Source organism: Electrophorus electricus, chromosome 3 (genome assembly GCF_041902795.1).
Source record: "Electrophorus electricus isolate QZ-2024a chromosome 3, ASM4190279v1, whole genome shotgun sequence".
Lineage (NCBI taxonomy): Eukaryota > Metazoa > Chordata > Actinopteri > Gymnotiformes > Gymnotidae > Electrophorus > Electrophorus electricus.
Window position 1 is genome coordinate 6,962,501 of NC_137499.1, and position 12,453 is coordinate 6,974,953.

Consider the following 12,453-nt stretch of genomic DNA (forward strand, 5'->3'; position numbering starts at 1 on the left):
TCGGTCCCCTTCCTCATCTCTGTTGCTGCTCCCTCTGTCTCTCACTTCTTCCTTGCTCTGTTACTGTCCCTCTTTCACTGGCCACAAGATATACTTCATTATCAAAATCCTAAAATCGCATCTACGGTAAATGTCACAGCCTTGTGTCTGGTCTGTGCAGTGGTTGTTCCTGTGTAATTCTCTCTTCCTCAGTAAGATCTTGTGTAACGAGGGTCCCTCCGCCTTCCTGAAGGGGGCATACTGCCGTGTCTTGGTCATAGCCCCTCTATTTGGGATTGCGCAGGTTGTGTATTTCCTTGGGGTCGGCGAGACTGTCCTCAGCCTGATCACGGAGTCCAGATCAGGGAGCTGAGTGCATGGTGCATCAGAGGATCTGGTCTCCTAAAACTGGACTACAAAACTGGGACCAGCATTTTTAAATGGAGAAAGGCTAACTCTGTGTGTGTGTGTGTGTGTGTGTGTGTGTGTGTGTGTGTGTGTGTGTGTGTGTGTGTGTGTGTGTGTGTCAGACCAGCTCTTTTGGTTCTAGACTTGGTCAAGGGCAGAACATGGTGAGTTTTAGGCAGCTAGGTGGTTTAAATACATGTCCAGTCAAACATCAACTGTACAATTATGTACATTCATTAGTGAACTGTTAAATGTCAAGGTCAGTTTGACACTTGTATGCGATACAGTACACTGCAGTTATCCTCTGTGCCAGAGAAAAGATTTTTCATTAAAATCTTTTGACGACAATCCCAATAAATTTCAACTCATACATTAATGAGTCAAGAAGCCCATTAATATATGATGAAAACTAAGATCCATATGTCAACAGAAACTAGCTGATCAAATTAATGCTAATATGTGTGTATGTCACTTCTCTTAACTTTCAAATTCTGCATTCTACATACAGAAATAATTTTAAATATTATTAAAATACAATTTGCATTAATACATTTTAAACAGAAATAGATGCTGGGGTTTTCATATTTAAATATTTATTGTTTGCAGCACATTGATCAGTAGGTAAGCAGTTCATGATGATATTAACAATTTTGAATATTATATTTTACCTTCACCGCTGTTTCATTCAATCTAACCGTTTTTCCATTCAGCCGGAAAAAGTGCAGTTTTCTCATTCTGCAGCTGTAGCCCTGCATCCTAGCCCTGGGACGGCCCAGCCCTCCACAGTGTAGTGGTTTCCTTTTCATCTCTATAGGCCTGTCCTTTACCTAATGTGTAGAGTTAGAGGCCAGTGTGAAGAGCAAGGAGTCCAGGGACCTGAAAGAGAGTTTCTGCTGGGTTTTTTTGTTTGTTTGTTTGTTTTTTTGTGTGTGTGTCTTTTCGTTTTTACATGATAATCAGTTAATCGGTTTTGGTATAAACCTTTTTTCTGTTCAGTATGTATGAGGAAAATGGATATGTCAGACAGGATATCTCAGCCCTTGATATCTATCTATCTATCTATCTATCTATCTATCTATCTATCTATCTATCTATCTATCTATCTATCTATCTATCTATCTATCTATCTATCTATCTATCTATCTATCTATCTATCTGTCTATCTGTCTGTCTGTCTGTCTGTCTGTCTCTCGGTCTGTCTGTCTGTCTCTCAGTCTGTCTGTGTGTGTGTGTGTGTGTGTGTGTGTGTGTGTGTGTGATTGTGTATAATCTTCTTTTTAGATCTCAGTATAAAAATAAATATGCTGACAGACCTGTTGCTGTGCTTTTTACCTCTTCTCCATTCCTCCTTACTCATTACACACACACACCAAAACAAACACTCACACAGACATACACACTCATACAAAGTTATTTATTCTTGACCAAACAACAAAATAATTTCAGCACCAATTTTACTGGCCCTGAGTGCTCATTTGCATACTTAGATTTAGTAAGATTTGATATCTGTGGAGTTAGTAGTTAATGCATGTAAATGGAAATTATTTTAATTTAAAGTAAACGAAAAAGAAAAAAGACCCCAATTATAAGCTCACATTTAATACACTGAGAAATTAAAACAGAGATAAAAGGCAAGTTAATTTCACATCCTGCAAAGCTATTAGAAAAAATGAGACTCATTTGATACAAACATATAGCGGTCACCCACCTTGATGTTATCCCCAATGGAGAGCGTTACATCATTGGACAAAACAACCTATTAAAAATCAAGGAGCTTCATAATAAATTGCCCTTTATTGAGCTACGTGTGCGGTTCTGTGTTGTAAAAACTATCAACAGTGTTTTGTAAGGGCCTAAAGCAATCATGTAAAATTTGTAAGTTGTGGCCAATCAATTGGTCATTTATTGATGCATAAATATTAAAAGATAGCCATTACTCTCATTGATGTACAATTGTGATGGTGACATTGTGCAGTGTATTAGAAATTTGTTTGTTAAATTTGTCTTATTTTGCACATGCAAGCCAAAACCAAAAGATATTCTGTTTAAAATCTAAGACGAAAATGAAAGAGATCAAAAAAGGGAAAGAAACTGCAGATGATGACCATATCAGTGATAAAGAAAGATCGATTTAAGATAGATAAGCGAAGAGGGGTCATGAGAAAGGAATGTAAAAGGCATAATGGTGAATTTCAGGGCCTGGAAGACATTCCACTAAGTGACCAAATGAATCAGGCCAGCTGGAGGGCTGCACTACTTGTGGGTGGGTGGCTGTGTCTGCAGGGGAAGCCCTGGATGTGGCTCTGAGCTGCTGTTCAGCACACAAGGATCAGAGCTCCGTCCATCACGGTGCACTGCACGCCAGCACGCAGCCCCTTATCTCTGTCTGGCTTTCTCTCTGTCTCTGTCTCGCTTTGTCTCTGTTTCCTTTTTTCTCTGTCTCTCGCTTTGTCTTTTGTTTTCTTGGTCTCTTCCTCTCTTTTTTCTCTGTCTCTGACTCTCTTTCTTCTCTCTTTCTCTCCATTCTGGTATTCATGCTCAATACTGGTACGAAGATTATAAACCACGACCGGAAAGTGAAAATCACATCAGCCCCCCCCCCGCCACCCCCCAAACACACAGGTTTTGTTTGATGAATAGTCTCCTTGTTTGCTCAGGGTTTTTTTGTGTTTTGCTGGCTGTGTAGTCAACGTATTATTCACTCTCTGAATGTTGGGCAATTTGTCTTCGCCTGTAAATTTAGGTAATTCAAAAATGTTTTTTTTTTGGTTTGTGTGTGAATAGCACTTATAGTAATCAGGTTTTTGTAAAAGTGGATTGGTCTGAATGTTTCACTCTTTGGTATGTTGATTTGCTTCCAGCACATTCTGCAGGGCGAGAGCATTCCTGACGCTCGGAAGTGCTATACAATGGTGAACCAGGTCATCTGTGGGACTACTCAGAGAAGCCTGCCCATCCTTTCAGCCAGTTTGTTGATAGTGATATTGAATATCCACAGTCCTGTCACACCAAGCCAAGGCTGAGGAGAAAATATACAAGTTCAATCACTCTTGTTTCCCTCCTACTCCCATTTTAATGAGTTTATATAACAAATGTTTTTGCCAAATAGGAAACAATAAAACACTCTTCGGAGGTTCATAGAAAAAAAAGGAAAGAAATTTGCTCTAGCACTTTCTAATCTCTTTAGATACCTCTTAACTGTTAATAATATTAGCATCATGTAGGGTTGAATATCACAAATAATGATTTGTTTGAATATAATAGCCACTTACATATTCACCAATCGTACACCTACAGTCATTGCCCACTTTATTTATTTTATAGGTGTCAGGTTAAATACTGTAAGCCATCTGATGTCATGCACAGCTTGTCAGCCACACTCATTCATCAAGGGTCACCTTTGGACCATGGGATCACTACTGACTGAGTATAAATTAAATGGTGAACCATTCTAAACACAGCAGTGACACTGATTCTGATGCTGTTGTGGTCGTGGGTGTATTATTGTATTTTTACATCTTTCACACTGTCATCGCTGGTATGATGATAGTGGTCTGTCATCCAAAAATATCCAACCAAAAAGGGCAGAATCAACCACTGATGAACAGTTGGAAGACGGCTGGCATGTACTAGGCAACAGATGAGCTACAGTCTTTAACTGTACACCTACAATGTGTAATAAATAAATGTTTGTATAAAAAGTGCGTGGGGAAAGTAGAGTTCATGAATCCTTCATTCCAAGAAAATGGCTAAAGCCCATGACCTTAGAATGGCACACATGAGTGTATTATGGAAATATTAGCATATGTAGGAAATACACTGAAGAGGAACGTGTTTTGTGGCTGATCTAATTTGCTTTGCATTTGTTATTCATCCACACATTTTGCCTCTCCCCCCACCTCTTTCTCCCTCTCTTTCAGCTCTCTTTTATTTCTTCTCTCCTCCTCTCTTTTCCAAGCTTACCTACCCAGTTTTGTCCTCCATTCTCCCTCTGGGCACTGGGATTGATTTTGTGTGTTTTCATGTCCCTGAAAATAGATCACATTTTGACCTGCGATGTTAAAGATCTGGCTGCGTGTCACAGAGGTGTCACAGACGTGTCCGGGGGCTCTGTTCCATGCAACTGGAGTGGTGGGCTTGCATCGACTGAGGACTGAGACCATGAAGCGCGCCAGAGAGACAACCTCTACCAACAGAGCTTGTGTGTGTGTTCTGCCTTCCCTGTGTGTATGTATGAGTGTGTGTGTGTGTGGGGGGGCACAGCTACCCACTATAGTCTTCCTCTGATTTTACTATTCTGTTTTCTGCTCATAATAAGGCCAATCTTTCATCTTCTGCCAGAGTAGCTGCTTTGAAACTGAGATACAGGCAATAGACAGAGTCTGGACTAGAGCCTTGATAGGTTTTCTATATTTGCAGCTTTGTTGTTGAAATGGGGCTGGGGGCAGGGGGGAAATAGAGAATGAACTTTTTCATGTAGTATATGCATGTAAAAATAAATTTTTACATCTATGCTTCTACATAATAATACTCAGAATGATGTACTTCATTTGTGACATCTCAAACGCACAGATGTCAGGGTTATTCAAAAGCATTAAGAGTTACTATATTACAGGAAAACTTTCAGTTTTGTTCTATATATTCCTAGCACAATGAAAGAAATCAGAAATTAATTGCTTTGCCGATCAATCTTTCAATATTCATTTATCACTAGTGTCCCTGATTTCCACCTGAATACCTTGATCAGATTGGTAGCAAGACTAATATGGCAATTCATGTATGTTTACATTTCCAGCATTTAGCAGTTGTGCAGAGCAAGTTACAATAGTGTTTAGCTGTCTCCATGGAAGGAATACTTCTGTACTAAGCCTGAATTTATGGTTATCATTAAGTTAAAACCCTGTCAGAGGGAAAACACAAAGAAAGTACAGGAATGATGATTATTTAGGTGCACTGAAGTGGTTCTTTAGTCTTCATCCTCCAATATACATAACATGCGTGTTTCATTTATGATTGCTTCTGATTCTGTTTTACATTATGTTTAACAGATTTACACCTAAGGTTTATGTTAATTGCTTCTGCAATTCTTCTGACTGTCTCTGTGTCTTGGTATGATACGCTGTGTCTCTGTAAAAGCAGGTAAGACCTCTGAGGCCTGATCCATGCCTCTCCCTATCTATCCCTCCCATCTCGCCTCCTCTCTCTCTCCCTCTCTCATTATGCCTGACCTTTCTCCTGTGTAGATGTAGACTGGCTACCACCTTCAGGCTAACAAACTGAAGTTACTTTATGCACACATACAAACATTGTGAATCATATGGTAAATACAATCTCTTCTTTGCCAGAACTTTTAACAATTTGGTGCCATGCCCCAGATGACACACTGACAACTCTTTGGTGAGTAACACCATTATTCTAAACCAAGAGAAATATTGACTGAGTTTGGGTTCTTCTAAGACAAAAAAGACAGGGTCAGTATGAAGGATATACTCTTGGGTATTGAGAGAAGAAAGCTGCTATGTGAATTTGTTGCTAAAGCTGTTTGTTATCCTGTTATCTAACCATGACTACTGATGTGGAAGTTCGAGTGAATTTAGGGAAAGATTCCTGGAAAAGTTCTAATTGAAAAAACAGCACTTTCGTTAAGGGAGTGATTGAGGTGCCCATGCAATTCAAGGAGATAATAGATAAAGCTGTGAAAAAGTGTGTGGAAAACTCAGCATTTCTTCCACAAAGGTTTTTTTTTTTTCCCACTGATAGCACATGGACCCTAGATGAGTGTAAAAAGGTTTTGGGATGTGCTAGCAAAAATGATGATTTTGAAGAATGCTTACTTGCTATTAAACTGTATTGGATGTTCAGATCCTTACAACAGGTGGAGCAAATTGCTGGACTAGTCATGCAAGTTGCTAGACTAATTGAAGAGTGTAAAAAGCATAGAACATCTGCTTCAAATGCTAAGAAAACACATGAGAGGCTTTAGAGGTGATTAAATGACTCTGAACAGAAACTCGCTAACTGTTAGCAAGACAGGAACCGCATTAAGGACACCTGCAGCCCCTCCTTTAAGACAGCCATGTTACTCTGATGTGAACCCTGTGGCCCAAACTGGACTGTTTCCAAACTTGGCTGCTATATATGCCAACTGTGAGTCATAACCCTGTGATAATGGGAACCTATGAGGACAGTGAATCAGACGTCACTGATGTCCAAGCACCTAAAATGGTGTGAGCACAAATGCATCTGCTAACTCTGATGGATAATCAGTTATACTAGTTTGCCCTGCTGCTTCTGCCCATTTTTGTTTCACTAAATGTGTAGAAAGCTGTCTCTTTGTTATTGCTCAAACAGGGGAATGGGATGTTTCTTTACTGACTGATACAGCATCTTAAATCACTACTTTATCAGATGAAATGTGGTCTTAAAGGAGTAATTGTTTTTATCACTCAGGTTGAGCCAGCTCATATTTGACTAAAATTATTTCATGGGAGTTTTCTCTGGGCAAATTTGGAATAATTGAAATTGACTTTTTGAGGTCTCTGAATTGTTCACTGTCAGTTATTGCTGTTTCCTGTGTGTGGAGCATTGCCTTTCTGAAACTATTTGATCTCACTGATCACATAATCTGGTGTGCAGATAAGGATGACTGAGGTCTTCTAAACACGTAACCTGTGGGTCTTACAGGTCACCCTCCTTAACATACAAAGCAATATCCAACCAACAGGGAGTCATTACAGGATATTAAGATTATTCTAGACTGGCTATTAGGAGGCATTCTTGTTAAAACACACTTCATATAACAGCCCACTTTGGCCAGTTGACTTTTGGTTGACAAGTCGCCAAACAGAATATTGACAAGTTGAGTCTGATGGTTGCTTTTAATGACATTTTAATGACATACTTGCTACTCAGGTTTTTACAGTGCGAACAAAATACTAGCAAAATACTCGCATTTGTTCCTTCTTTTTTGCTATTTTAATTTAAGAGAACATATGCAACAAGAGATTTTGACCCGAGTAGTCCATCATTTTGTCCGAATATTCATCAAGTGTGAATGCAAACATATTCAGCAATGCATGTAACTTGGAAAACTGAACAGCACTCTCCACATTCCAAACTCATATGTTACAGAGACAGTCTATATGAGACACTAAACTGAGTAAAAAATAGATGGGAAAGCTCATAACGCTTAGCATGTATTACGGCAAGTCCTGTCTCCAATAAAAAGAAATCGCCTGGTTACTAAAAGAGTAATTGTAAATAAGCTAGACCTTTCATATTTTAAGTTTGGGGTTGTCAAATGTTTGACTTGTTGTCTGCAATTGCGTAGAAGCCGGAACATCCTGAAAAATAAACCTTTTTGTGTTATTAGAACAAAAGAGCCCATTTTTGTGCCATAATTGTTAGCTTGTACCAGTAATTTGAAATATGTTTGAAACAATTTTTCAGCAACCAGTTTTGAGTATATAGATTTCTCCCCTTTAGGAGATTTAGGAGACTGGTTTGATTTGAAATAACTGCCCGGACACAAAGCCAAGATGGCCACTGAATGGACATACTTACCTATAAGGTCTTTATAAGTGCTTACGAAAGGTTTGTGTCAAAATTCCAGTCAATCAGAGATTTCCTGTTCTAACCAACTGAGACATGATTTACTAATACAGTGAGCAATGATTGGTAGAAATGCAAGGAAGAGTAATACTCTTGTGTGTTGATTTCTTTGCCAGGATGGCGGTGCACCTTAGGTAATGAATTACTTATGGGATTACTTATATTACTTCGGTTCGCCATTCTAGGAATCAAATCAAGTCTAGTTATTTGTCATCTGCATAAACATATAGGACATTCATGCATTGGAATGTTTGTGGTGAGGCACGGGTAACTCCTCTGCAGCAGAAGTGGAGAGTGAAGGCAACTGTGGTTTTTGTGGTAATCATAGCACTAGGGGCTGTACCCCCAAACTGGGAGAATGCCTCTAAAAATCTCAGGAACAACTTCTGAGATCTCGGTCCAAAAGAGTGCACTCCTGGGAACAGCTACTGATACTATGCAGAACTCTCAAGCTGGAAAAAAATCAAAATAAATAATAAATAAATATATATATATATATATATATATATATATATATATATATATATATATATATATATATATATAAATGTAATCAATATGTAAAGTTTTAAGGAGTAAAAGCTTTCTGTAGAACCCTGCTACTCGCAGCTGCTTTTCTGTGGTTGACATGGATAATGGTTTTGGGTCTAGCCCCTGAAAGCCAGCCCTGGATTGCATTCACTGTGGGTGATGTGCAGTGCAGTATCAGTGGACTCTTGGTTGAGATTACTGCAAGGTTTTCATAACACCTCAACCTCGCACTCAGGAAGTATCTCTCTCAGGCAGAGCATATGTTGCATTCCTCTGTTATCATCCAGTATGCTGATGATGTGTTTTTAAATGGTGAGGACCAGAACATGCATGGAAAAATATTTAAAGGCTCTTTTGAATTTTTTGGTGAGTAAAGTCACAAGGCTAGCTGTCTAAAAGCTGGGGTGTGATGGAATATTGTATTTAGGGCAGTTGGTTAGTCCGGGCTCTAGGGGAATTTTGCCTGCTAGAAGCTCTGCTATTGTTGCAATGTCACGTCCCACTACAGTTCACAAATTGCTAGTTTTCTTAGGTCTCTGCAACTACTGTAGGCCCTGTATTGATTCCTGTATTGCTTCCTACACTGCTATTTCACAATCGCTATCCAATCTACTTAACCCAGGACAACATGTCCCCATCACACAGATGCCACATGGGATGCTTTTGAACAGCTGAAATCAGCGCTGGTACCTGCACCACCTCTAGGACTTTGTGCATGAGGACTGTAGGTTCCTGACATCTTGTCTGATGCAGGAACACAGTGGTTTTCTTCACGTTGAAGCTTACCACTCAGCTTAGTTGGATAGTGTAGTATGTGCTATGGGCCCTTGTTTGTGAGTAGTACATGCCACCTGTCTTGCTGTTTTGTCTTTTGTGCCTTGTGTCTTGTCTCCCATCCCCCCACCCTTAATTTTCAGCCCTGTACCTGGCCACTCAAATTCACTCTCTAGTTCACATGGTGTGTATAAAATGGACAATCCAGGACACCTAAGCCACACCAGTTGAAGGAGGATCTGATCATTCCAGGTCAGCAGGTCATGGTGAGGAAACATGACTATAGAACCTAGCTGGGTCTTTATCTGTTGATTATGGATTCTGCTTTTAAATGTGAAGTGAAGTAAACATGGACACTGTTTCTCACTGTAAATTGATACCAGCGCCCCAGGACCGAGTATTGGAGACAGTCAGAAGCAGGTGGGTGAAACAGAGCTCAGGAGACAAAATAATAAAAACAGGAAAAGGCAAAAAATTGTTTGTTATACACTGCTTGTTATATCCTGTTACAGACAAGAAGCTGAGGATCCAGATGCCCTAATGTAGCCTAATGCCTAAAAGACAAGACTACAAGATCAACAAGCTAAACTCACGATAACCATCAAGGATGAGACGAATTATGTGAAACCTCCAGACCTTCACCATACGTATACATGCTGTACTGAACTTATTTCATGCCGATTGCGCTCACATGTCAGATGAGGGCATACGACGCCATAATTGTGGAAATAATCAACTCCATGAGCTGTATAAATAATGATTAACCATTTCCTCATTGTGTTGTGTGCACAAGACATCTAAGCTATCTCTGAGAAGGCAGTTTCACAAAGGGAACAACCTTTTTACAGCTGGATGAACAGGCAGACCTACCAAGCTTCAGTTATGTCACATTAAGCATGAGAATAGAGGCCAGACATAACGTGACAAGGCTTGACATTAACGAATAGGAATAGGAAAGGATGCATGCAACACTACTTCACTACCTATGGGTCATATATCTCATTACTCCAAACAGCTTTACATGTTGTGAATTTTGTCAATTTCCTGTACCGCCTAACATTTTTGGCTATGTGGAACTATGGCATGGCATGATTTACCCTCTACATTTAACAGTAGATGCACCCTTGTATATTTATTTCCTTCTATAAGGAGTACACATAGTGCAAGCACCAATATCAACCTTGCACAATGAAATACAGACAAAGGCAAGCCCACTGACCTTAATCAATTATTAGCTAGTTATAGCACTGATGACGCTAGTGGTCCAAGCTTGACATGTCAACAGATTTTATGGTCCTGAATGCTAGGAGCTCTATTTCCTTCTTATGAAGTTATGCAGTCACTATATCAGATTCATAGCTTCCCAAACAGGTAGACCAAATGATTAATAATACAGCATTCACTCTCTGTAACATCACTCAGTCTGTCATCACACAAATTGATGATCATGGAAAACCACCTGGCTTTAGACTCTATACTATCCACCCAAGGTGGTACCTGTTCAATAATACACCCTAAGTGGGTGTATTGCTGTTGACCCTAGCAGTTACCTTCAGGACATTATTCAGGATTTGTCTTCTCTTCATTACAAGGCAGATCCATCGGACCAGGCTCCAGGATCATTGAGAAGATTTACTGGATCCTTTTGGAACAAGGTTTTGGAATTAGGATTACTTATCATCTCTGTTATTGTCCTCAATATTATTGCATGTCTACTAGTTACTTTAATTATGTCCTGTTTCATTTGAGGTTGACATGTATCAAGATTATCTGAATGTCTCGGCTGCTAAATGGAAGTTTGACTGGCCAGCACTCCTAACTGAATGTGAAATAGGTTACCTAAGCTTGCTTTGTGAAGACATTTTTGAAGAAATTCATATGCCCTTGTTAAATATATTATAAGCTTGTTTTATTTGTGATTGTTTCTGATGCTGTTTTATATCTTTGACAGATTTATAGCGAATGTTTATGTTGAGTGTTTCTGCAGTTCTTCTAAATGTTAGCAAGAGATTCTAATGTTTGGACAGGTAGTGAGTGTTCATTCCACCATCTGAGTTCTAGTACAGAAGAAAGTTTTGAGGCATGTCTTACCTGTCTCTTGAGAGAAGATACCCTTCCAAAATCATACCAGATCCCATATGATTCAATATTTTCAGAAATTGCTGCTTTGGCTTCTGCCAAGACATTAAAATCATCTATGCAAATCTACTTTAGAAATTCCATCTTCTTTATTTGTTTATGCTTCATTTAACCAGGCAAATTACATTCTGGATTATAATCTGGTTGTCAAGGGGATTGTTGGGACGCCACTATTTTAGCCATGTGATATGTGGTCAGTTCTGTGCATAGTATGTGTTTGGGGCAGACTGAGGCAGATGAATCACTTACACCCTCATGGTTGATCAGCCATGAAACCCAAGCAAGATGAAAGCTGCGGATCAGGTAGCCTGATCAAAACTCAGAGTGAGTTTATGGATTTTTCACTGTTTCAGAGAAAGATTTAGAGAGAGAATAATCTGGAGATAAAATAACTATGAAGAAAATTGTGTGAAGAAGTGCTGCATGTGAATGACTAACTGGGTGATTTTTAAGTGCAGGAACTCTGAGCTGGGAAGGCAGGGTTAGGGTCGCAAATGAGATGGTGATACCTGTGACGCAAACAGAGATGATGCTGAAAAACATAATTAGAGAGATTCGCAAATGCGTAACACAGCCTTGCAAGTCACACCAAAAACTGTGAGGGGTGAGAAGAGGCAGAGAGTGTGAGAGAGAGAGAGAGAGAGAGAGGGTGAGGAAGATATGAATGAATTGGCAGCAGGAACAAGAAGCCAGCATCATTAGATCATATCTTACTGAGATGTCTGGCTACATAACTCAAGGTTAAAACCCAATACACCTACATACAGATGCACACATGCTATGTACAGTTATGTGCAAAATAATAGCAGTCTAACATCACTAATGTATTTAATTACTGATTTTGGTAGAAAAGATAATACAACATGGGAAAAATTCATGGCTAGGTGTAGCCGAGTAATGGGCAAGCAACAGAATCAATAGTCGTGACATGTATGATGCTAATTGGGTGTAATTGACTCATTTAATGAAAGGGGTGTGTTCAAATTAATAGTAATGTGGAGTTCAATTAGT

General features: G+C 39.3%; 1 protein-coding gene across 7 annotated transcripts in view; it reads left to right on the top strand.

Annotated features, from left to right (window-relative positions):
• Positions 1–11,665, top strand: part of slc25a22b (solute carrier family 25 member 22b) — a 28,050-nt gene extending 16,385 nt beyond the window's left edge. For 2 of the 7 annotated variants that reach the window (XM_081710072.1, XM_081710076.1), the window contains 4 exons: positions 4,426–5,784; positions 9,447–9,569; positions 9,687–9,723; positions 9,816–11,664. In XM_081710072.1, the coding sequence (XP_081566198.1) occupies positions 4,426–4,450 (25 nt within the window). In that variant the 3' untranslated portion in view covers positions 4,451–5,784; positions 9,447–9,569; positions 9,687–9,723; positions 9,816–11,664. Of the gene's footprint in view, positions 1–192; positions 8,411–9,446; positions 9,570–9,686; positions 9,724–9,815 lie in introns of those variants that run through there. The other 5 variants (XM_081710074.1, XM_081710073.1, XM_081710077.1 and 2 more) reach the window with 5 other exon arrangements.
• The last annotated feature ends 788 nt before the right edge of the window (positions 11,666–12,453 follow it).